Raw genomic sequence first — 25,247 nt, 5'->3', positions numbered from 1 at the left:
TCAAACCCTTGTTTCCAAATGCTATTACAAATTGAACATGTTTTAAATGTACTGACCTATGCAAAATTTACCCGAGAACCACTTGGGCCCAATTCAGTCCGATTCGCCTAATCCGTGAATCAATTCAACCGATTCACTGAAGAGATTCGACTCAACCGACCAATTCGTTGTTCACGCTCGCGTGAGAGAGGAGCGCCACTGCTGCTGTCTGGGGCCGATCAGCATAGGCGGGCCGGGGAAAAGAGGCAAAAGAAAGGAAGGAAATCCAGGACTCCGAGGCGGCGTGTATGAGTTAAGGACATAAGAGCAAAAAAAACTAGACCCGGTCACTCAAAAGCGGCATTAAAGCAAGAAACGACCGTTTTTATGTGAGTGTAGCCTCGCTCTCTTTGCGAACCACTAACGTTAGCCAGCTAACGCTAGTCATGTAGCGCTCCATTCACACGAACGCCAAACATGGACACGACTTTACACAATATATGTGTTTTACAACGCCTCTGTGGCTAACAAACTCTCGGATGAAAACATCCGAATGGCGATAGAGCTCAGATGGAGGGACGTTGTGGATTTAGCTAGACATTCACCCAGAGCAAACACTCTCGTCCGTTGTTGAATCTGTGGCTTTGATTTCCTCTAAACCGATAAAAGTGCTCCCCCGTTGTTGTTTTGCTCAGAAAACGCCGCGATAAGAAGTGCAGTGGGATTTTTATGTTTTTATGGCCGTTGTTGAACAGATAAAGTTAGCTGTAGCTTAATCCTGGACCATTGCAAATGAAGGAGTATAAGGTGGTTGTGTTGGGCAGCGGCGGCGTGGGCAAATCCGCACTCACGGTCCAGTTTGTGACCGGGACATTCATAGAGAAATATGACCCGACCATTGAGGACTTCTATAGGAAGGAGATCGAGGTGGATTCGTCCCCATCGGTGCTGGAGATCCTGGACACCGCTGGGACCGAGCAGTTCGCGTCCATGAGAGATCTGTACATCAAAAATGGGCAAGGCTTCATTCTAGTCTACAGCCTTGTCAATCAGCAGTCATTTCAGGTGAGTATTGCATCTCATGTCTGGCTCAGCTAGTACAACAAATAGACTTTTGAGGTTTAGATTAGGACATCCTTACCGCTATTGCCATATTACCACAACTGAAGTCAGAAAACCACTCCGGCAAGGAGATTTCTGTGATTTAGGAGAACACCAGATCTTAGTCATCTCTGGCAAACTGTACATGACAGGAAATCAAAAATATGTCTTATTTTAGAGTATTTTATGACATGCATGCAACAGGTTGAAACTTCTTATATTCAAATGCACTATTCCCACCCCTGATGATCTGACAGATCCACTTTTTGTCATTCTCTCTCTCTCTCTCTCTCTCTTTCTCTCTCTCTCTCTCTATATATATATATGTATGTATATATATATATATATATATATATATATATATATATATGGGTGTGTGTTTGTGTGTATTTCTCTCAAAATCAAATCACAGAACCAAGGCCCCGCCCCAAAATTAATCTGTTTCCCTTGGTTGCACGTTACAATACAGAAGAAAAGATCTGCAACTTTAAGACTGTTAATTTCTCCATAAACTGACTTATTTGGTGTCCTGAGTTTTACATTTCTTATGTATTATACATTACCCTCTCTCTCTGCTCCGCAGGACATCAGACCCATGCGGGACCAGATCGTTCGTGTGAAGCGCTTCGAGAAGGTGCCTCTGATCTTGGTGGGGAATAAGGTGGACCTGGAGTCCGAGCGGGAGGTGGCGGGCACTGACGGACGTGCCCTCGCACAAGAGTGGGGCTGCCCCTTCATAGAGACCTCGGCCAAGAGCAAGAGCATGGTTGATGAGCTGTTCGCTGAGATTGTGAGGCAGATGAACTACACCACTTTGCCCGAGAAGCAAGAGCAATGCTGCACCGCCTGCGTCGTGCAATGAGCGGCCTGGACTTACTTTCAGTCCAGGTATGAAAGCACAGAAACATGAGGGAAAAAAACAAACCAACAATCAGGCTTTCTGGTGCATTCATATGTTATGATGCTTGATATTTCATATATATAAATTAAAATTGAGGATAGCAGCTCTCTAGGCTGACTCAACTCTGTTATCATTGCATCACAGCAAGAATGTGGCATGAAGAGTTAAATTGCTTAATCCCAATACCAATGAGGTGAAGCATGAAGAAACAGCGCTGTCTGAACAAGCACTCAGGCACATGAGAACAGGGACAATCTTTGTGAATAAAGAGGAAAACAGAACATCCTGAATGGAAAGTGATGTCGCAAAACAGGAAATGGTCTTCTGGAGAATTTTAGGATGAACCAGAAGTGCCATTTTAAAGGCGTCTTTATGTAAACAGTTTTTTATAGTCTTATTCAAACGTTATGTAAGAGGATCCAAGACAAACAGATTTTACATCAAACCGGTTTATTTATTTGTAAGTTAAATTCCAAAGACCATGCATAGTATCATGTTCATAGTATCATCAATGCTATAGATCTCATTTTATCCACCTTCAGAAGTTAGTTTTTTTTTTTTTTTTTACGTGAATGTTCTTAAATTCCTTTACATTAGCCACTATGGATAAATAAACATAGAATAATAAAATGCAGCAAATGGTCAACATATTTGTGCTACAAACCAATGTGTTAAAGCGATGTTATGAAGACAACATTTAAAAAAATGTTGGTAGACAAACAGTTGCTGGTAGCCATTGACTTCCATTGTTTGTTTGTTTTTCATAGAATGAAAGTCAATGGCTACCGGCAACTGTTTGGCTACCAACATTCTTCAAAATATCATCTTTTGTTTTCAGCAGAAAAAATAAACTTCAGGTTTCAAACAACCTGAGAGTGAATAAATGTAAATTTTCTTTTTTGGGGGTGAACTGTCCCTTTAAGAATGATTACAAGAATTTACAATAATAAGAAATACCAGTTTGCGATATCAAGGAGAATAACAAAAGTGTTTTATACAGCCAAGGTAACGCCCAAGCACATTAAAGTTAGAAATGGCCACGCCCACTCTTGGATCTGTGGTTTTTTTTCTTGTGACTACAGCACATTTGTCATTTCTGTGTTTCTTAGACACATGATCCAGACGGACGCTCTCTTGAACCATTCTCTGTTCGTACGACCCTCTGAGCCACGCCTGTGCCACTGAGCCCCTTGAACTCTGACACTGAAGACATCTGGCCGAGGCTTGGCTTGGCTGTCTGGAAATAAATCATCGCAGGGTCTTCAAAACTCAAATCCACCGGGTCTGGATTGTAGAGCACATATACACTATCTTCAAGTTATGTTTTGGTTACCTGGAAACAAATCAAGTCTGTGAACTGGAGCACAGAAAACTTTTGGGAATGGGGATATCTGTGACAGGGCTATTAATAGCTATTTTTCTTATATAGGGAAAAGGGTTATGACGAGCAGTTAAGCTCAGGGCTATAATACCCCTGGAGATGCTCCGTTATAAATGTTCCCTGTTTTTTTCTTTTAACATATTAAGTTTGATATCTAATTATTAAGTTGTAACAGCCATTATGCAGGTTTGAGACCTCAGTATCTAACGTTTCTTTTTTTTTTCCCCCTTTTGATTATTTTTAAACTACTGGTATGTATGCTTTCTCTTCTAGGACTCTATTTATTAAAGTCTTTAATTACAGAGATAGATAAATATTGCATTTTTATATTCTGTTGGCTGTTTTGGCTTTTTGTGGCTACAGTATGCATTGTTTCTAAAGTACAGCATTGATGATGCCTTAAATGATTCCAGTCTGAAACCCCTTTTGAGTCACTTCTTTTCCTGTTTTCTCATTTCATTTCTAACATGGCTCTTGTATATCATTTGTGCCCATGAAGTTGCAGTTATGTTTTGGGCATGTTTCCAACCACTGCTTCAATAGAAATTTAAAAGCCAAAAGCAACATCCACAATGCTGTGCTGAATGGACTGCTGACAATTTAACACTGTAAGCACATAAAATGTACAAATGCCAAAGTTGGTTATCGTTGACATTTTTGAGACATTTGAACCAAAACAACTAAATAAAGAACTTTCAAATCAATGCATGCAATACCTCACAATAGGCTTTTGATAATGACCTTTGAATTGCCTGGAAATCAGCCATTATCAGTTCCCATCAGACTGTCTTATTGTGGGGGAAACCCAATGTCTGAAATGTGAGGATCTCATGATGAGCTTGAAGAAAGAGTTAAGCAGATGTTGCAGAGTTAAGCAGATGAAGAGAGTGTTTTCCAACTAAAACATTCAATTTCTTCTTAAAAAGGTTACATTTTGACATGGGTAGGGCTTAAGCCATAAATACATAATGTTTTGTCATGCACATATGACTGAAGTTCAGGAGTGTGTTAACAATGTTTAAAAACCAAGGTTCAGTCTTTTGCTCATCTGTGGTCTAGGAAATGGGCAAGAACAATATGACTAGTGTAACAGCTGCAACATTCTGTGTGGAGATGGGAAAACCTGCTGGAAAGATGACCATCTGCAGCAATTGATCAGATAGCTGTGGCTGAGTGTCTTGTCAAGACACTTCTGTATTCCAAGGCTTGTGATCATGAGTGTGGCTTCTGGAGTCTGAATACTCATAGGTCACCCAGAGTTTACTTTCCAGTCTGACACTGATTTACATTACATTTAGTAGACACTTTTATCCCATTTAGATTCGATTTAGATAATAAAGTTATTAAAAGAAAAGAAAAGAAAAGAAAAAAACATTAATGAATATTTGAAGCTGTACTTAACTGCTACAAAAAGCATATTTTTTATTTTGTGATTCCAGAAATATCAAGAACTGTATGTTCAAAACAAACTAAACTAATTAAGGGGGAAATAATTACATTTATTTACTTTAAATATTATGTTTTTAGTTATTTTAACGTAATTATATGTTTAATGATACTTTTATTATTATTTAAATAATTTTAAGTCATCTTGCCACTCGCTTGGAAACATTCTGAGGGCATCTGACTGGACCTGAAGGGTGCTGAAAACGGTATTTCATATAAAAGGCTCCAATAAGAAAAATGGGTCATTGGAGGTACAGTTTGAGCTTTTATATGACTTCGTTCAGTCAAAAAGGACATTTTTCTACGAAAAATTATATTTAAAGTGAACACAATTCTTCCAATGTACACCTACAATAAATTATTATAATTTTTTTAGAATATGATTTTCATATTTATTTTAAACGTGCAGTGTTTACTGTAAAATATGTGTAGGAATGGGTCATGTAGATATAAATATTTGTTATTATTATTTATCTTTTTTTTCAAACTCCAGAAAAGGACGAAAAAGAGGGGGGGGGGGTATAATTTTCGAGATAAATCCCACCTTTGACAAGGCTAATAGTAAATACTTTGATATACAACTATATTATGTTAAAATCATACACGTGACTCTAGTAGGCCCGCAGGACTTTTATTTTGAAGCATGGACTGTTAAGAGACCCTTCGTGTTTATCTTTTCTTCACTGTTTCTTTTTTCATTTTTGTTCACGTCTGTTTTCTGATACATTTAGTAAAGGCTGTCACTGATATAATGAAAACTGTATTTGTAACTGTCGGAACGACAAGTTTCGATGATCTGATTGGCGCTGTGACTTCAGATGAATCCGTGAAGGTAAGAATGTCAGTCATAAATAGTGAGAACTGCAAAGGAAACGTAAGCTGAATGTTAAAAATACTTGAAATGAGCGTCGGTATTTGTGAGCTAGTTTTAAAAGCAATAAGCCGTGAGGTTTTAAATACATCCTGGCTCACTATATGGCCCTTTCCATGTTTCTGAATGAAGGCATTAATCGGCCGTGGCTACACAGATGTGGTGCTTCAGGTCGGCAGAGGCTCAGTTGTTCCTGATCCAGACAGCTGCCCAGGACTGACTCTTCAGGTGTTTCGTTTCAAAGACTCAATCGCCGAGGACATGAGACACTCAGATCTGATTATCAGTCATGCTGGTGGGTCAGAGCTAACTTTGGACCAAACACTACACTGAATACACTATGGCAAGCCGTTGTAGCATTTAATCTGTAAACCGCACTGTTAATACTAGTAGGGTAACACTTTAGAATAAGGAAAACTTATTCACTATTAACTATGGCTTTTTCCTCGTATTTATTCATTAGATATTAGTACTTATTGATTAAATACTAGTACTTATTTATTAAATACTAGTACTTATTTATTAGATACTAGTACTTATTTCAATGGTGACTAGTAATTATTATATTGTTAATAGTAACCAATTTTACAATTTTGCCATTGACTTCTATGGAGATCCATCATTTAGATATCAACTATTCAGTTTTGACTAGTATGTATTCCACTAGTGACTAGTGTTTAAATTTTTATGTACCAGTAGTCATTCATTAGGTGCTAGTAAATATGTTTTTAGATACACGTACCTATTAAATATACACTAGTACTTATTCATTAGGTACTATTGCTTTTTTATTAGAAACTAGTACACATTCATTAGATACTTTTACCTATTAAACAGATACTAGTACTTATACAATAGATGCTAGTGTACATTTATTAGATAGTAGTTCTTATTCATAATGTTGCTAGTGTAGTAAAACATTTTTATTGAGCTCTGCTGTAGCCACGTGGACTAATCATAAGTAAAAAAGCAGATCTACCTAGTAAGATAAGAATTGTTACTAGTAGTAAATACAGAAGATACTAGTGTCTAATAAATTAAGTACCAGTACCTAATGAATAACTACTAGTATCTATTAAATAGTTACTAGTATCTAATTAATTGGTGCCAGTATCTAATAAATAAATACTAGTACCTAATGAATGCTTACTAGTAATATTTAAAAAGATACCAATCACTATTGCAATAATTACTAGTCAGAAATTAAAAGATGCTATCAAAAACAGAATAACTATGACTCCCTTTTTTGCTGGTTGTCTACACTAGTCCAACAGCACTAGCTGACAGGCTGCATCCGGTGACGCTGAGAGGACGCTGGCGCGTTTTGGCTGCCGCTTCTCACTCCGGACGAAAAAGTTTGTTTGTAACAAAAACGGTTTTACCTACTGACTTTGTTTAGTACCGGTGGTATCTGTTCCTACCTCAAGATCTGGATTGTGTCTTTGCCTGGTCGCCGCATCTGCTGCCCGTCACGTTGTGATTCTGCTGTGACCATCAACAAGCTAGCCCCCGGGGTTGCCTTCGGCCCATCCCCGCTATTTTCTGCTCGAGCAGTGGATTACAGCCCGGTTACTGGCCGGCCTGCACTCCGGAGCAGCCTGTCAGCTATGCGGCTACTACTGTTTATGACTTTCCTGCTGGCCTTTCTGTCATCTACGGCTCTGACCATGGCACTTCGATACACGTCCTTGCAGCTTCTCAGATTTAACCACCGCGCACCTCCTTCACTGGACATCATCTCTATTCTGCAACAACACTGTCTTCTTCGTCGTCGCCCTTATATCCACCGAGGCTCCCGTCGTAATCTTCACTACTACTTCAGTGCCGAAAACAGTATTCCATCTTTCTGGTCCGGCCGAAGTTCACTCCAGCCTGGAAACTGGCGCAACAACAACATCCGCATACGTCATCCGCGCACTCTTCACGCGACTTCATCTAACCTCCTGCCCGTCTCAACTTCCGCCATTTGGATTTCAAAACAAAAGCCTCTTAAGACAGCGCTATTCAATACAAGATCACTCAACAATAAAAGCCTGCTCCTCTGTGAATTCATTACTGACAATAAACTGGATTTTCTCTGTCTTACCGAAACCTGGCATAAACCTATGGATTACTTTGCATTAAATCAGACCACCCCACCTGGATACTCCTTCATTGACAACCCCCGTCTGGACCGGCGAGGTGGTGGCATCGCAGTTATTCACCGCAGCGATATCTCCATCCGCCCCATCCCCATCCCGGCTGTATCCTCATTTGAACACTTGGCTTTCAGACTTCCTGGTTCCCAATCACTCACTGCTGCAGTCATCTACCGCCCTCCCAAACTTTGTCCATCATTTCTTTCTGATTTCACAGACTTCGTAACTCAGCTGTCTTCCATTTCTCCGTCCGTTCTCCTCATTGGTGACTTCAACATTCATATCGACTCTCCGACAGCAAAATTCACATCTGACTTTTTGGACATTTTAAACTGCCTCAACCTTACCCAGCATGTCACCTCACCCACACATAATCATGGACATATCTTGGACCTGGTCTGTTCCACACCCTCCCTCACCATACATAACCTTTCATTGACTGACCTCACAATTTCTGATCATCTGGCCATCACCTTGGATGTCATTACCCCCTCTCCTACCATCAAACACACAAGAACAATTACATTTCGAAACCTGAAATCTATTAGTCCCATCTCTCTCAACTCATCCATATCCCATGCCATCTCTACTTCTTCACTTCCCTCTGATCCGATTGCCTCTGATCTAGTCAATTTCTACAACCACACACTCTCCACCTGCCTCAACCAAATAGCCCCTCTTAAAACTGCCTCAGTCTCCTTCTCCACCTCTGCTCCTTGGTACACCCCAGATCTTCACATTCTCAAAAGACAAAAAAGACAACTTGAAAGGATCCATAAAAAATCCGGTCTCACTGTCCATGCACAAGCCTACAAACACGCCATAACCACATACAATTCTGCTCTCAAAACTGCCCGGTCCAATTTCTACTCACAACTCATCCACTCAAATTCTTCTAACCCCCGCACATTATTCTCCACATTTGCAAAACTGACCAAACCCAAGGACAATATAACCTCCACATTCACTATAGACAAATGCAATAACTTTCTGTCATCCTACCATACCAAAATCCATACAATACACTGTTCACTAGCATCCACTTCCTCTGCTTCTCCTCCTTCTGAATATCAACTCCCTCCGCTCACACACCACAGCTTTTCCTCCTTCTCTCCACTGTCTCCCTCTGACACCTTCAAACTCCTTTCGACCATGAAATTCTCAAACTGCCAGCTTGACCCGATCCCTTCTCCTCTCTTCAAAAGCTGTCAAGAAACCCTTATTCCTCTCATCACCATCATCATCAACACTTCCCTTACGTCTGGATCTGTTCCATCCCCGCTAAAACTTGCATCCATCACACCCCTCCTGAAAAAACCTGGCCTCAACCCTGACAATCTGGATAACTTCAGACCCATCTCCAATATTCCGTTACTTTCAAAAATTCTGGAACGCGCCGTAAACACACAACTCCATCAATATCTCCACTCCTCTCAACTCTTCGAAACATTTCAATCCGGATTCCGTCCACACCACAGCACAGAAACAGCCCTTCTTAAAGTCACAAATGATCTCCTCATTGCTGCCGACTTTGGTTTCATATCCATCCTCCTTCTCCTCGACCTCTCCGCTGCATTTGACACTATTGACCATACTGTCCTTCTCCATCGTCTTCAATCTATTGGCATCTCTGGTACAGCACTTCGCTGGCTCACATCTTACCTCTCTGATCGTCAACATTTTGTCTCTGTTAATAACTGCAACTCCCACACCTCCCCTGTCACCCATGGCGTCCCCCAAGGTTCCGTTCTCGGCCCCCTCCTCTTCACCATCTACATGCTTCCCCTCGGTCAGATCATCCGCAACCATGGACTCCATTTTCACTGTTACGCAGATGATACCCAAATCTACTTTTCCACCAAATCCATCTCCCCGGCTATTCTCTCCACCATCACCGATTGCATTTCTGACATTAAAACCTGGATGGACAATAATTTTCTTAAACTCAACAGCAGTAAAACAGAACTTCTTATCACGGGCCCAAAATCTCTCCTCTCCTCTATTCAGAACTTTACTCTCCTTATCGACGGACATATTGTCACCCCCTCCCTCTCTGTCCGAAACCTTGGCATCATAATGGACCCCACCCTCTCATACCGAACACACATCAACCATATCACTAAACTATCCTTTTTCCACCTCCGCAATATTGCCCGCTTTCGCCCCTCCCTTACCTTGGCAACAGCTGAAATTCTCATTCATGCATTCATAACTTCAAGACTTGACTATTGCAATAGCCTTCTATACGGACTTCCTACCAATCAACTACAAAAACTGCAATACATCCAAAACTCAGCTGCCCGCCTCCTAACCCACACCCGGTCAAGAGAACACATCACCCCCGTTCTCCATCAGCTCCATTGGCTACCTGTTCACTATCGCATTCAATATAAGCTCCTTCTCCTCACCTATAAGTCCCTCCATAACCTGGCCCCACTCTACCTCACTGAGCTCCTGGAACAGCACCAACCCACCCGCCACCTCCGTTCAGCTGGCACAAACCGCCTTGCTCCGATCGTCCGCACTAACCGACGGACTTTGGGGGATCGAGCCTTCGCTATCACTGCCCCCACCCTCTGGAACTCACTCCCTACATCCATCAGAAACTCGGACTCACTGCCAAACTTCAAATCAGTACTCAAAACCCACCTGTTCAAACTAGCTTTTCCCTAAACCCTTGTTGTTTTGTTTTGTTTTGTTTTGTTTGTTTCCCCATGTGAAGCGTCTTTGAGTGTCCAAAAAAGCGCTATACAAGTTTGATGTATTATTATTATTATTATAATGGCAGATATATTCAACTTCACAAAGAACTAGTGAGAATGTATTTGGAGATATCTTCATTTAAACAGATCATTGCATAAACATGAGTACCACATCGTAATTCAAAAAATTAATATACTTATTTAATTTGTTAAGTAGGGTTAACTGGCTTCGTTTGTTTGTTATCTTGAAAACAGAATCTAATGAATAAGTACTAGTAACTTTACAAAATACACTAGTACCTAAATAATAAGCACTAGTAGCTAATGAATAAGTACTAGTACTTAATGGAAAAGTTACTAGTATCTAAAAAATAAGTACTAGTAGCATGAAAATAGATACTAGTATCATTTATAGATTAAATGTTAAAACTGCTTTCCATAAATACGCTAAACAAGTTAATTTTATTGTTTTTGATGCAGGCAGATTAAGGAAAACCTTTATAATAATCATCAGATAACAGATCAGTAGGTCATATACTGAGGAATATAAATATAAGATAATAAAATATTCATGTTTCCACTGATATTCCACTGATTCCACTGTATTTTTTTTATCTACTAAAATAAATAATAAATCTAACAGTGCAGTACGGTAGTTTCCTGGGGGAGACTAAATATTGAATAATATTTTACACATATTTATGATATTATAATATAATTTTTTACAGTATGAATTGGGTCTTTATACTTGGAAATATATTGATGCATTTTAAATTTTAGAATGTGAGGGTCCTACGCATAATAATATTTGGGATCCATCCTGGCGACTTAAAGATTAAAAACCACTGATCTGACATAGTTTTGTTTGTTGTTGACTTTAATAATAACCTACTTTCAGTTTTAGATCATAGGCCAGTTGCATAAACTCAGCCACTATGTTAAGACTGTGTCCCAAGGGGTAATGTGTGTTATTTTTCGAGTTCCAAGTAAACCAATCTGCCTTTTTATGTACGGTAACAGACTTAAAAAAAAAAGCAATCTTGAAGAAAGAAAAGTCTGAACTAGAGACTGGTCTTAAAATCAAGGTTTATGCAACCGGCCCCATATGTCATAATATCTGCTGTGTCCTAATCAGGAGCAGGAAGCTGTTTGGAAGCACTCGGAGCAAATAAACCTCTCCTTGTTGTGGTCAATGATAAATTAATGGACAATCACCAGCTGGAGCTCGCAAAGCAGCTACAGGCAGATTCACATCTTATCTACTGCACTTGCAGGTTTGCTCTATCGGCATTCACTTTCTCAACTGTCTTAGTGTTTAAGTTAATTGTTATTGTTAAATTGATATGCTGACTGCCAATGTTCATCTTTTTGTGCTTTTAACCCTTCATCACAGTACTCTGCCTCAGACTTTGAGGGATATGGATCTGTCTGCTTTGACAACCTATGCACCTGGTCAACCGGAGAACTTTGCCAGCTTTTTAGATAAGGCTGTTGGACTTGTTTGAGAGCTCTCTCTTGAGCCGGGACGGTTCCTGTTTTAATGAGAAAACACGCACTGGACCCTCAGGAGTACAATGTTGTTTGAGAAGAACTGGTTTTTATTAAACTAATAATTGACCTTGGATGATAAATGCACTGGAGTGAATAATTATGGTATGATGCAACTGTAAAATATATAAAATATGAAAAAGCTGTTATTTAACAATAATAATACATTTTAGTTAAACATTGTTATTATTATTAACATTTCAGATTAAAGTATTTGTTAATAAAAATGTTATTTTTTCCTAGTTTTGTTCTTTATAATTTTGTTCTATGAAGTCACAATGAAAATGTCAGATTCCTTATCAAGATATTTATTCGTAAAGAAGTGGAAGTTGTAAAGGAAACACGCAGTAGTAAACATCCTGTGTAGTATTAGACCACAGTCATCTGTCACTCAGGCATGATTTGAGTAAGTATATAATTACACACCATTTTTTGTGCTGAATGATGTTTTTGTGGTCAATGGGGTTAAATACTAAAAGCGAGCAAATGATTCATCACAAGATTGGTATTATAATTCTTAGTAAATACTGTTTGTATAAGAGGATTCTGATTGTATGTTTGCATTTAGTTTTGATTTTCTAAAAGACAAAGCTTGAGATATGCGTTTGGATGGGGATTTCCACGGTTTTTCTAGTGAATTTAATTTGTGTATGTGATGATGATTTGAGGTTTGAGATTCTGATACTGTATATTTTTATGTCTATGAGGGTTGCAGGAAAATGAAGTTCAAATGTAAATGCTTTATCTGCTTTGCAGTGTGACAAGGGTCTTGCATGAAAATTGTAGGCTGACTGGGAGATTGCAGGGAAGGTATTGCATGTTACTGAAGAAGGTTCTGAGAAACATTTGCGTTCACTCTGCCATGTATCTCTATAATTGTATCTGTACTAGAGGCTTATCTCCTGTTGTAGAATACTCCACCTTTCACTGGCTTCTGTAAGCACTTGTGCTTCAGTCTTTCCCTGGTTCCCCAGCATGGACTGGCAAGCAATTCCTGCTGCAGTGTTGAACGGATTCCCCATTGAGAGCCTCCGCATTATCCTGCCTTCTCTTGCATTTGTCTTGCTTGGACGGCCATCCTTTTTGGAGCACTTGAATTAATTCCTGTCATTGTAAAGCTGCAGTATTCGAGAAATTACAGATTTGAAATGACAGTGCACTGGCTGAAAGGGTCATCCCTTTGGCCTTCATCTGGACAACCTCCTGTCGCAGAATTTCAGTCACCTTAGAGCAGCCTGCCATCTTGCAATCTCAGTTAAAAGTAAGAATAAAATGTTGCCCGTTAAATATGGTTGTCTTATAATTGTGACCCTGTCTGTTAAATCCAGGCTGAAGTATCAAAATCGAATTATATATTTATAGAATGTGTTTAAATTATCCAAGATGTTTTTATGTAGAAAATATCAAATCACAAAAAAATCACTTCAGCTGGATTTTCACATCCACGGTAACAATTTTCTTGGGGTTTCGGTAAGTGTTCTCCAATTTTGATCAGTTATTTTTCAAATATCTAATTTACGTTTTTTATGCTGTGCATGAAATATGCTTAAAAAGCTGCCCTTCTACTCCCAATAGGATACGTTCAAATAGGACTTATATGTGATCTTGAAATTTAGCAAATTGCAGGTTGTTCTCTTTTTGTGATATCAACTGTGTGTGTGCATATATATATATTGATTATTGATGATGATATAAGTTGGATTTTATTTTATTTTATTGTCAGATTTCTACATAATCCCTCACAAGACTGTCCAGAATATATAATGGAGAACAGTTACAGTGTAGGCTGCAGAATTCCTCTAAAAAACCCTGATCTGAGGTTTACACAATTTTCTACAAATGTATCCACTGAAAGAAACCACACTTTTTCAAAAACAAATGCTGCTCTTGTGAGCTTTCTATTTATCAAAGAGTCCTGACAAAATTGATGGCCGTTTCCACATAAATGTTAAGCTGCATAACATAACATCTATACTAATAATTAATGTTTCTTGAGCAGCAAATCAGCGTATTAGAATGATTACCAGTGGATCATGTGACACGGAAGATGTTACATCACAGAAATAAATTACATTTTAAAATATATTAAAATAGAAAACACTTTGTAGGATTTCATAGTAAAATAGTTTTCCTGTTTCAGATCAAATAAATGAAGCGCTGGTGTGCACGAGAGACTTTACCAAACACTGAATCATTCATTTTATTATTTTATTTCTCTCTTCATGTTTTTGATTATCAGTTAGTCATAGCATATTTTGCCAAATATTTTTCATATGACCAGCAGGCCATTATTCCAGGGAACAGATTTCAGCTCTGCTACAGTAGTTGTCTTCTATCACTACACAGTTTTTTTCTTCTTGCATAATAGATTAATTTAAACTCAAATGAATATTTATGTAAACATAATTATTTGGTAAATAACCAATAATTGAGTACATTCATTTCCTCATACCCTATCAGGATTTCTGTTAATGACTCTTGATGATCCATTATTCCATATTGTATTAGATCTATTTAATAAGTCTGTTACATATCATCAGACATGATTAATTCCTTCCAAACCAGTGGCTCATTTGTTTGTACTTATATTTGTTTAGTGCAGCTAAACCCACTTTATAACCTCTCAGTGGTGTTTAATAAGCAGGACAGCCCACTTTCACTGCAGTGGAACAGAGGTGCCCCTTCCCAAAAAATGATGTAGTCTATATGGTGCGCAACCAGAAAGACACAAGACAGGTGACACAAGAGATATCATATTATGATCATTTTGCATTCAAACTGGCAACTGTCTCGTCTTCATCTCTCTTTTGCTCTCATACAGTCTGTCTCAGGTCTCACAAGAACAAGTGTAGAGCACTGTTGCTGATGTCTGCGGTGCTTCAGATCTCTGGACTGACCTGGTGGTGAGATACTACTATCACATAGTGAGGGACATAAATGGATTTGCTCTCATTTGTCTTCTTACAGCTTTTCCCCATCATGTTTCTGTGTTATGTAGGGAACAGCAGACGTGGTGGCAGGGGTTTTGTGGTGTCCTGTCAGTCCTTCTGCTGTCTCCGCTGGGCTTGTTGTGCTATTGTGAGAGGTGAGAGATGTTAAAAAGACTTAAACATAAAGACATAAAACTGTTTCATTTATTTATATATTACAGATTATTCAAGTTTATTGTATTGCAATAATATAATGTAATCAGGGTTTCTGCAGGTCTTAAACAGATGACCTTCCACAATTAGGCCCTTAAAAGGTCTTAAATATGAGATTGCATTCACTGCAAAAATGAATATTTTTCTCTGTATTTTTGTCTTCTTTTTAAAAACATAAGTAAAATATCTAAATATCCTTAAATCAAGATAAATTTATTGTAGTTACAAAATTAAAAGGTGGGGGGGGGGGGTGAAAAGCTCGTTTTCACTCAATATCCTGTTAATCTTGAGTACCTATAGAGTAGTACTGCATCCTTCATAACTCCAAAAAGTCTTTAGTTTTATTATATTCATAAGAAAAAGATAGTCTGTACCGATTTTTCCCGGAAAAACACGACCGGCTGGAGGCGTGACGTGTGGGCGGAGCTAAAGAATCACGAGCGCCAGTAAGCTTTTGCATTGAGAGCGTTTGGAAGTTGTGACATTACCTTGAGGAAAAAACCATCATCCAAAACAAACCATGGCTTACAGTCAGATTCAGCCGTTTATTTATGATCCAGAATCAGATCCCGAGGCTGAAACTGAACGAGAGCAGCAGCAGCAACGACTCGCTCCAAGCGGGGCTTGAACCCCGGTCTCCGGCATGGGAGGGGACGCACTAACAAGGAGGTAGAGATATTTTAAGCAGTTAAACACACGATCATGACCCTTTTTCGTTGGGACTGCATTATCCTTAAAGGGGGGGTGAAATGCTATTTCATGCATACTGAGTTTTTTTTACACTGTTAAAGAGTTGGATTCCCATGCTAAACATGGACAAAGTTTCAAAAATTAAGTTGTACGTTTGAAGGAGTATTTCTGTTCCAAAAATACTCCTTCCGGTTTGTCACAAGTTTCGGAAAGTTTTTTTCGAGTATGGCTCTGTGTGACGTTAGATGGAGCGGAATTTCCTTATATGGGTCCTGAGGACACTTCTGCCGGAAGAGTGCACGCTCCCGTATAGCAGAGCACTGAGAGCACAACAGACTTCACTGATCAGAGCGAGAGCGTCGCGAAATGTCACAAAAGGAGTGTATTTTTGGTTGCCAGGACAAGACAACCCTGCACAGATTACCAAAGAAAAAACAGCATTAAGGGACCAGTGGATGGAGTTTATTTTTACAGAGCATCAACAGAGTTGCGAAAGTGTTTGTTCCCTGCATTTCGAAGATGCTTGTTTTACAAACAAGGCCCAATTTGACGACGGATTTGCGTATCGTTTATTTCTTAAGGATGATGCAATCCCAACAAAAAAGGGTCACGATCGTGTTTTGGAACCACAGGCGGTGAGTAAAACTGCTTCAAATATCTCTACCTCCTTGTTAGTGCGTCCGCCTCCCATCGGAGACCCAGGTTTGAGCCCCGCTCGGAGCGAGTCATTGCTGCTTCTGCTCTCGTTCAGTTTCAGCCTCGGGATCTGATTCTGGATCATAAATAAACGGCTGAATCTGTCTGTTAGCCATGGTTTGTACTGGATGATGGTTTTTTCCTCAAGGAAATGTCACAGCTTCCAAATGCTCTCTACGCAAAAGCCTACTGGCGCTCGTGATTCTTTAGCTCCGCCCACACGTCACGCCTCAAGGCGGTCGTGTTTTTCCGGGAAAAATCGGTACAGACTATTTTTCTCTTATGAATATAATAAAACTAAAGACTTTCTGGAGTTATGAAGGATGCAGTACTACTCTATAGGTACTCAAGATTAACAGGATATTGAGTGAAAACGAGCATTTCACCCCCCCCCCCCCTTTAAGAAATAAACGAAACGCAAATTCGTCGTCAAACTGGGCCTTGTTTGTAAAACAAGCATCTTCGAAATGCAGGGAACAAACAAAAACACTTGCACAACTCCGTTGATGCTCTGTAAAAATAAACTCCATCCACTGGTCCCTTAATGCTGTTTTTTTTTTTGGTAATCTTTGCAGGGTTGTCTTGTCCTGGCAACCAAAAACACTGACATTTCGCGACGCTCTCGCTCTGATCAGTGAATGAATGTCTGTGCTCAGCTTCTCATTGCTCTGCTATACGGGAGCGCGCGCTCTTCCGGCAGAAGTGTCCTCAGGACCCATATAAGGAAATTCCGCTCCATCTAACATCACACAGAGCCATACTCGAAAAAAACTTTCCGAAACTTGTGACAAACCGGAAGGAGTATTTTGGGAACAAAAATACTCCTTCAAACGTACAACTTAATTTTTGAAACTTTGTCCATGTTTAGCATGGGAATCCAACTCTTTAACAGTGTAAAAAACTCAGTATGCATGAAATAGCATTTCACCCCCCCCCTTTAAGGTATGAAGTTCGGTTTTCTGAGAAAATGAACAAAACTTTCTTCTCATTTTTACTTACAAAATGTACAGTAAAATTCTCAGCAATGCATATTACTAATTAAGTTTTGATATATTTACGGTAGAAAATTTTCAGTTTATCTTCATGCAACATGATCTTTACTTAATATCCTAATTATTTTTGGCATAAAAGAAAAATCTATAATTTTGACCCATACAATGATTTTTTGACTATTTCTAAGAAATATACCCCAGCGACTTAAGACAATCAAACAAACAAAGCTTTTATGGGTTTGGAATGACATGGGAGTGTCGTTGAGTGATTAATAAGAAAGTTTTCATTTTGGGGTGGAGTAACCCTTTAAAAATACTGGCAGAGTTTGATACAAATCCATAAAAAATCCACTTCAAATTGCTTGACAGCTTTCATTTGTAAGTTATGTACATAATGATTAATAAAACTGCCATCTCATTTTAGTAAAATTGGATGAAAAGGTTATAAAACTTTTGATTGGGCATATTATACTATTGTTGTACTTTCTTGCCCTAGTTTAAATGTGTTTTTCCTCATCTGATTCCATGTCATTGTGACATCACAGTCTCGATGATTATGTTACTCTTTGTCTGCTGTTTCACTCATTTCTTATCCCGGCTACAGCAGGCAGCATCTTAAAAACCGAACAGCAGCCGGTGAGGTGTCAAGTTCGTCTCTGCCGCAATGTTTATTTACATTAAACATGGAGGTAAGGATCTCAGTCATATCTGTCATTTGAAAATGAATTAAATTGCTTGAACATTAATGCAATAGGCTATGCACATTCTGTGTTTAGATTTATATAGAGCCTCGTAACTGACAAAATATGCTTTCTGTGTACTTAAACAAATTTCTCTGTTTTATCTTTTTATGTAAATGACAAGAAGCTGATATTAATGTGATGTTTGTGTATTTAGATAATAACCAGTTCCTAGTTAACACCAACTGTCCAACCGTTGTCCTCACTGAATACATAAAAACCAGGCTGGGACTTGCTGAGTCAGGTATGTACAGCTTTCTCGAGGGTATGTGGATAAACATAAGCACATAATCAGTCAAATTAAGTTCTTAAGAACTTTAAAGGATATACTTCCAGTCATTCAGTGTTTTTCATGTGCTTCTGTCAATCAAATTCTGAGTTAATATTCAACGTCAAAGAAATTACTGTAAGTCACTATAAGGTCTGGTTTACACAGAACACAGTGTTTTTATAATTAATATATATACAGTTTATTAAATAGTATAGAGTTTTTGAACCATACTATAGTAAAGTGTATTATACTGTATATATTATATTATTTAAAACACTTTGTTAATTTATGCTACAGCTTACTGTTGTATTAACTATAGTGAACTAATAAACTGTAATAAATACTGTAGTATACTTTACTGTAGTAAACTTTGGTGTATTGTAGTATAATAATATACTCTATAGTTGTAGAAAACTTAATACAGTATTGAATAAAGTAATTTGTTTATATTACTAGAGTTGTTTTTTACTACAGCAACTACAGAATTTCCACAACAAATTAATTAAAGTACTTGACTATAGTATCGTTCAAAAACGCTATCATATCTATATTTACTATAAATTACTATAGTATTTTTCATGTGGGTTATAGTATTTTTATGTGTAAACGCTCGCTAAAAAGGACGTGTTTGAGTGATGTGCTCGCTTCTTTCACAGCATCTCACTTATTACTGATTTCAAGACCCCCAGTTCCAATCAAAAATGAGTTGTATGTGAATGGCCCCTGAGGATTTCTTAAACTAGCTCAGGTGGGATGTTGCATGCTCTAGAGATCTCGGGTCAGACCCGGCGTGCCCTCGGCGCAGGAGGTCACGGATCTCAAACGTTAATATTTCACACTCTCTCTTCGCACATACTCCTACAACGGTGTCTGATTACATCTGTGGTATGTAGTAAGGAACGTTACCTGGGATCAGCCCATCACTAATGGAGAACTCATTACCACTGTCATTAACACTGCCCTTCTCCCTAATGCGTCTGTGCGTGCAAAAATGTTGCAAAGAGACAGTATAGATGTATTACATGTCAGTTTAGACACGTGTTTGAAACAAAATCCCTTAAGGTTACTCATCCAGATCTCTGTGTGTGTGTGTGTGTGTGTGTGTGTGTGTGTGTGTGTGTGTGTGTGTTTGTGTGTGTGTGTTTGTGTGTGTGTGTGTGTGTGTGTGTGTGTGTGTGTGTGTGTGTGTGTGTGTGTGTGTGTGTGTTTCAGAGCTCATAGACCTGTGTGATGAACGAGGAGTGCTGAAATTCCTCTTCTTGCCCCAGAATTCACAGCAGTCTGCTCGCGGACTGCTAAAGGCTAAAGAGTCATTCAGTGTTTGCATTATTAAGCGTGAGTTTGAGTTGGTCCCTTGATATTTAAACTAAGCTGAAACTTATTCATTCTATATAGTTTGATACAGTAAAGGTAAATGCAAGGAAATGGTCAAGGTTGTTCTTGTGTGTATTTGCAGGTACATCTGATGGGGCTTATAACTCGGTCACATCACTGTTATCCGGTATTGACCATGCTGTAAAAGGTGCCTTTGCTTGTACACTGAAATAAATTAATTTCTTAATTATTTGAAGAGTTTATTTGCAAAAACAGTTAACTCAGTTTTTTTTAAACGTTCAGAAATCATGTTTTTTTTATTGAATTTTTTTTTATTGTGTTTGGTAGCTGTATTTTTTGTTACTTTAACTTAATCAGAATAATCCATCCTCAGTCTGATTGAGATCTGGAATGCACAAAGAAAAAAGATTTTTGAAAATTGCTATAAATTGAGTTATCCGTTTTTGCAAATAAACTCTTTATTTTCTTCTTCTTCTTTATAATATCTGAACATAATTTACATATGAAGAACAATACTGAAAAGTATATATAATATTATATAATATTTTGAAACAACTATATATAGAGAGAGAGAGAGAGAGAGCGAGAGAGAGAGAATATGTAGTGAATTAATGTTTAGATATTTAAATGGGAAATCAGAACGAATCATTATGCATTTATTTCTACTGCATATCAAATTGTTTGTAAAAAGTTGCATTGTATTGTATATTGCTTTTACATTGTTTTTTACACTATTTGCTAATGTGTGTTTGTAATGTCTATGTCTTCCAGAGACCCTGAAGACTCAGATTGACAATCTTGAGAAAACTCGTCTGAAGCAGCTTCATATTGTGGAGGCTCGTATGGCTACATCAGAGGAAATCAATGCTCAGGCTCTGTCCACCAAAACTGTAAGTCCTTCAGAGCCACATCTGAACCTCACAGTGTTCCCTTATTTCTTCACCTGTTCTCAACTTTTATATTATTTCTCCTAAAATTCAGCTACACTGTAAAAAAATAAAAAGGGGGAAAAAAAGTTATTTACTGTAACTGTGACCAGAAACCATATACGAATGATACCATTTTTTCCATTATGGGAGGCAATTTTTTGTTTGTTTTATGGAAATATAATTTTATGTGAACTATAATCTTGTGTTTTATTTTCTTGTGACTCTGCAGACTAAAAAGCGCAAGAAAGTTACACATGCCAGTGCCCCTGATGAAGAAGTCCAGCGCCACACAGGGGACAGGAAGAGCAGAAACTGAACAAAAGCCCTCACATTCAGCATTCAGCATTCATACTCATTCTTAATGATGAGTCTCAGTTTAATTCATTCAAATTACAGACGTGTTCATCAGAAATGCTGTTTTTTTTACTATTGATCTTTTTACTAGGTGATTCAAGTTGCTACATTGATTTTATAACAGATAAAACTCAGACTATATTCTCCAGAAGAATGGAAGACATATAGGAAGGAATTGAATAAAGCAATGTTTCAATGCAAACGTATTCCCTCTGTCTGTCTGTCTGTCTCTGTGTGTGTGTGTGTGTCTATCTGTCTGTCTGTCTGTCTCTGTGTGTCTGTCTGTCTGTCTCTGTCTGTCTGTTTCTCTGTGTATGTGTGTGTGTGTGTGTCTGTCTCTGTCTGTCTTTGTGTGTCTGTCTGTCTCTGTCTCTGTGTGTCTGTCTATCTGTCTCTGTCTGTCTGTCTCTGTCTGTCTATCTCTGTGTGTCTGTCTATCTCTGTCTGTCTCTGTCTGTCTGTCTGTCTGTCTGTCTCTGTCTCTGTATGTCTGTCTCTGTGTGTCTGTCTATCTGTATCTGTCTGTCTCTGTGTGTCTGTCTATCTGTCTCTGTCTGTCTGTCTGTCTGTCTCTGTGTGTCTGTCTGTCTGTCTCTGTCTCTATCTGTCTCTATCTGTTTGTCTATATCTGTCTGTCTGTCTGTCTCTGTCTGTCTGTATGTTCATGCGTTCATCTGTCCGTCTTTTATTATTTCTGTTTCTAAAAAAATGTCGGAATTTTCCACTGGTCCCTTGAAATTAAGCAACAGATGAGGTCATCGTCTTGCCTGTGATTGGCTAGTATGAATACCTGTTTGTTACCAAGCTTTCCCCAGCTGGGTGCAAATTGAGAGAGAATCTAAGGAGGAATATTTATAGATTGGTGTGTGTGTGTAGTTACTGAACACACTTTTATGCTTGGATCTATATTTGGTAAGCAATCAAGCTGTCTGAATGCAGAGTGGGTGTAAACTGTATTTTTGCAATAAGTTTTATGTCGGGGGCATGATGATATCTTGAAATATAATTCAAGATCAGTATCTTGGTTGTCTCTCTCATCCATGCAGCTGCAGACTTTCAGCAAAACGTACGTAGGCCTTGCAGGTGCAGGAACTTTATGATGTGTTACTCAGCACATAGATTTTTCCTTTTCAGCATTTCACCAGAGCACAATGTGGGCGGAATGCAGCCATTAGACAGGAATGAGTGGGTGAAATGCCAGTTAGCGGTTTTACCTTCTATGGCCATTATAATCTTTCGTGACACTATATGTGGTACAGCACACTCCTATCTGATTTTTCCCTTTAAAACCTTAGTTGTGAAATTTGGAGATGTCAGTTATTGTGGAAGTGGTATAGAAAGGATAGTCATACTGTATGATGAGATGGAGTGGGATGACAGGACTGAACTGAAACTCTACTGGCCTATATTACAAACCGAAGGTCGCAGCTGTCAGCTTGCCTGTGGTCAGTGTATAATGTCTCACTTCCTACTCTGTCAACTTTGTCTCTGTAGATATTATTATAGGGCTTCAACATTCTCACAAGTTATTGTGTGTGTATATATGTATACAGTATGTGTTTATAGGTCCTGGAATAAAATGGAAATGTCATGATGATATTTCTAAGTTGTATTCACAGTCTTATTCTATTTTAAATAAGCTCTGTTGAATATCAGAAAAGTTAAATATACAGTAATGTCAGACAAGAAACTATTATATTTTTACAAATGTTAAAAAGAGCAATAATGTGTAAGTGCTACTATTCAAAATAAAGTTGTATAAATTGCCCCCTAGTGGCTATGCTTAAACTGCAGTAGCAGTGAAAATATCGTTATTTTTAAGGTTTCAAATTTTTAGTTTCAGAGTCTTCTTCATTGATTATATTTCAACCCAAAATAAAAATTTACAAAAATAAGCCTTTTTTTTTTTTTTTTTTTTTTTTTTTACAAATTTGCATTAGATTTTTATGATAATTAACCACATTAACCCCTCCCCCAGCACATTCTCCAATTCTCAGTATGCAATTTATATAAATTTTACTCCTCACTGTAATCATTAAAAATCTATATATTTAATAATATGAACAAAATGTACTTTGAGTACATTTAAATACATTAAGTAATTTTTTTTTAAACAATACTGGTTTATACATTGCTTATTCATGCATCAGTTTGTTCTATTGTGAGTTTCTGTATGTATCCAAAGGCTTTTCAAAAGTCTGTTAACACAGAAACACAAGTCTCTTCTGCTTGTGGGACAGAGAGTCTTATTTTCTAAGCCTTCACTGCACTCTGGATCACCCTCAGTACTTACGATGCAGTAACTGGCACTTGTGAGGCATCCAGAAGAGCGAGGCAGCTGAATCGACTGCTTGTTCTGCCTCAGATTAGAGTGAAAGACACTTGTATTTGTTTACAGCGCACCCTCCATTTAGGAAAATATACTTTGATTAACAAAACAAAATGTGATTTTTGCTCTAACACACAGAGCAAAGAAATGAAGTATCTGATATTACACAAATGTTTTTAATGCATTTCAGATGTGGTCCTAATTTTTTTTTAAGAAATGTCATAAATTATGTTTTAGCTTTAAAAAGACATGTATTGATGTTCATACTTTCTTGTTTGTTGTACCAGATATGCATCCAGGTTGTTGTTAAAATAGACATTTACAAAACATTTTCTATACTGCATGACTACTTTCATTCAGTTACAGTAGATGTTGATGTTGTTGGCAGATATAATATGATGAATATGGTCATTCTAATCAGTGTCCTTGCCCTTGAAACTAGAGGAATAATTGGCCCCTAATTACCATATAGATGCATTGGTGGCATGTCAGCAAACACTCAAATTACAAAGCAGAAACCTGACATCATATTCTGTCCTGTTTGTTACATTTTGCACAGATAATCAAGCAGTGATGCAAATCTAGTGCAATATTTTCAAACTTCCACCCTCCTAAAAACATTCTTTTGCAAGATTTTCTGGTGCTCTTTTAATAAAAACAATAATGAGATGACATTTTTAGTTTCCAGGATGCACTTTCACTCTGCAGCTGTCACATGTATCTATCCAACACAAATGCAGTTTAACAGCACAGAATTGACTGTATTCCAAATACTAAAGACCTTTTTCCTAAACAAGAGGCCCATTTAATAGTTTGAGAGATGACGGAATGAGTCCAGACAATGATGGCCTGGAGGCTTTTGTTAAGTTTACTCTGACTTGAGGGGAACAGAACTACAAGACATCACACGCTGAATAAGCACTTTTGTCAAACTAGTTAAGGACACGCTCTGCAATAAAGCATATTCAAAAGCTGACTAACTTTCTATTAAACAGCCTCCATTTTGATGTTATATGGTAGTGTTTGCTCTAAATAATCTCTTAATTAAATATATTAAAATGTCATATCATCCTCTTTATCCTATATATTACTGATAATCACAATTCATTATGTTTTCAGAATGCATTCCTTTTTTTTTTTTTCTTTCTTTTTTTTTTGTTCAATGGAAATACCATTGTTTTTTTCCTGTAAGGCTAGAGGCATATAAAATGTAGTTTAAGTATCCGTTTGTTCCCTGACCTAGACCGTCTTTACAGAGCACCTTGTGAATTATAGAGGAGTACTAGTGTATGTGACATAAAAGCTGATGGATATGAAACTCCAAATCTGGTTTTATTCAAAATATTACATATTCGGTTTTAACCAATAAAATCTCTGATGCTGTAAATGAATAGTCTGAGGAAGAATACAAAAAAATATAGCTGTTTACCTTTGAAAGATGTGGGGATTTATACTAACTGAATGAGTAAGTCTGAGTTTAAAGCAGTGTTTTTTTGTATATTTATGGAGGGTAGGCTACTGTTTTCAGAGAGGAAACAGCCGGAAACATTGTTCTGGATTCTATGACGAGGTGAACACTAAGGTCCAAGGTCCTGTATGGTATAGCTTACTCAGTTGGCCTAGGGGACAGAGTTAACCCATAAAATTTGTCCTAAGCCCCTTGACTTTTAGCAATGGGCCTGCTGTATTCACAAGCTCCCA

General features: G+C 38.0%; 3 protein-coding genes across 3 annotated transcripts; all 3 read left to right on the top strand.

Annotated features, from left to right (window-relative positions):
* The first annotated feature begins 145 nt into the window (after window positions 1-145).
* Window positions 146-4,066, top strand: LOC127971871 (ras-related protein Rap-2c). Its single transcript, XM_052575143.1, has 3 exons — window positions 146-1,044; window positions 1,664-1,968; window positions 3,091-4,066. Exons 1-2 carry the CDS (start codon window positions 772-774, stop codon window positions 1,940-1,942), a joined length of 552 nt encoding a protein of 183 aa, XP_052431103.1. The 5' UTR covers window positions 146-771; the 3' UTR covers window positions 1,943-1,968; window positions 3,091-4,066.
* Window positions 4,067-5,443: 1,377 nt separating this feature from the next.
* Window positions 5,444-12,309, top strand: zgc:92907 (uncharacterized protein LOC436733 homolog). The gene is made up of 4 exons (XM_052575294.1): window positions 5,444-5,640; window positions 5,812-5,974; window positions 11,655-11,793; window positions 11,913-12,309. The coding sequence occupies exons 1-4, from the start codon at window positions 5,560-5,562 to the stop codon at window positions 12,022-12,024; spliced, it is 495 nt and encodes a 164-aa protein (XP_052431254.1). The 5' UTR covers window positions 5,444-5,559; the 3' UTR covers window positions 12,025-12,309.
* Window positions 12,310-14,880: 2,571 nt separating this feature from the next.
* Window positions 14,881-21,459, top strand: LOC127971953 (uncharacterized protein CXorf65 homolog). The gene is made up of 8 exons (XM_052575293.1): window positions 14,881-14,970; window positions 15,066-15,152; window positions 18,193-18,277; window positions 18,486-18,572; window positions 19,812-19,934; window positions 20,056-20,121; window positions 20,706-20,824; window positions 21,093-21,459. The coding sequence occupies exons 3-8, from the start codon at window positions 18,253-18,255 to the stop codon at window positions 21,177-21,179; spliced, it is 507 nt and encodes a 168-aa protein (XP_052431253.1). The 5' UTR covers window positions 14,881-14,970; window positions 15,066-15,152; window positions 18,193-18,252; the 3' UTR covers window positions 21,180-21,459.
* The last annotated feature ends 3,788 nt before the right edge of the window (window positions 21,460-25,247 follow it).

Source organism: Carassius gibelio, chromosome B14 (genome assembly GCF_023724105.1).
Source record: "Carassius gibelio isolate Cgi1373 ecotype wild population from Czech Republic chromosome B14, carGib1.2-hapl.c, whole genome shotgun sequence".
NCBI lineage: Eukaryota > Metazoa > Chordata > Actinopteri > Cypriniformes > Cyprinidae > Carassius > Carassius gibelio.
The sequence above is the reverse complement of the archived record's forward strand: the minus strand, read 5'-3'. Positions and strand labels throughout refer to the sequence as shown.

Bases quoted from the DNA above. Each gene is read 5' to 3' on its own strand.
- LOC127971953 (XM_052575293.1), top strand. From the start codon at position 18,253: ATGTTTATTTACATTAAACATGGAG. The intron at 18,573-19,811 runs GTATGTACAGCT...TGTGTGTTTCAG, and splicing joins GCTGGGACTTGCTGAGTCAG to AGCTCATAGACCTGTGTGAT. The intron at 19,935-20,055 runs GTGAGTTTGAGT...GTGTATTTGCAG, and splicing joins CAGTGTTTGCATTATTAAGC to GTACATCTGATGGGGCTTAT.
- LOC127971871 (XM_052575143.1), top strand. From the start codon at position 772: ATGAAGGAGTATAAGGTGGTTGTGTTGGGCAGCGGCGGCGTGGGCAAA. The intron at 1,045-1,663 runs GTGAGTATTGCA...TCTGCTCCGCAG, and splicing joins TCAATCAGCAGTCATTTCAG to GACATCAGACCCATGCGGGA.
- zgc:92907 (XM_052575294.1), top strand. From the start codon at position 5,560: ATGAAAACTGTATTTGTAACTGTCGGAACGACAAGTTTCGATGATCTG. The intron at 5,641-5,811 runs GTAAGAATGTCA...TTCTGAATGAAG, and splicing joins CTTCAGATGAATCCGTGAAG to GCATTAATCGGCCGTGGCTA. The intron at 5,975-11,654 runs GTGGGTCAGAGC...TGTCCTAATCAG, and splicing joins TCTGATTATCAGTCATGCTG to GAGCAGGAAGCTGTTTGGAA.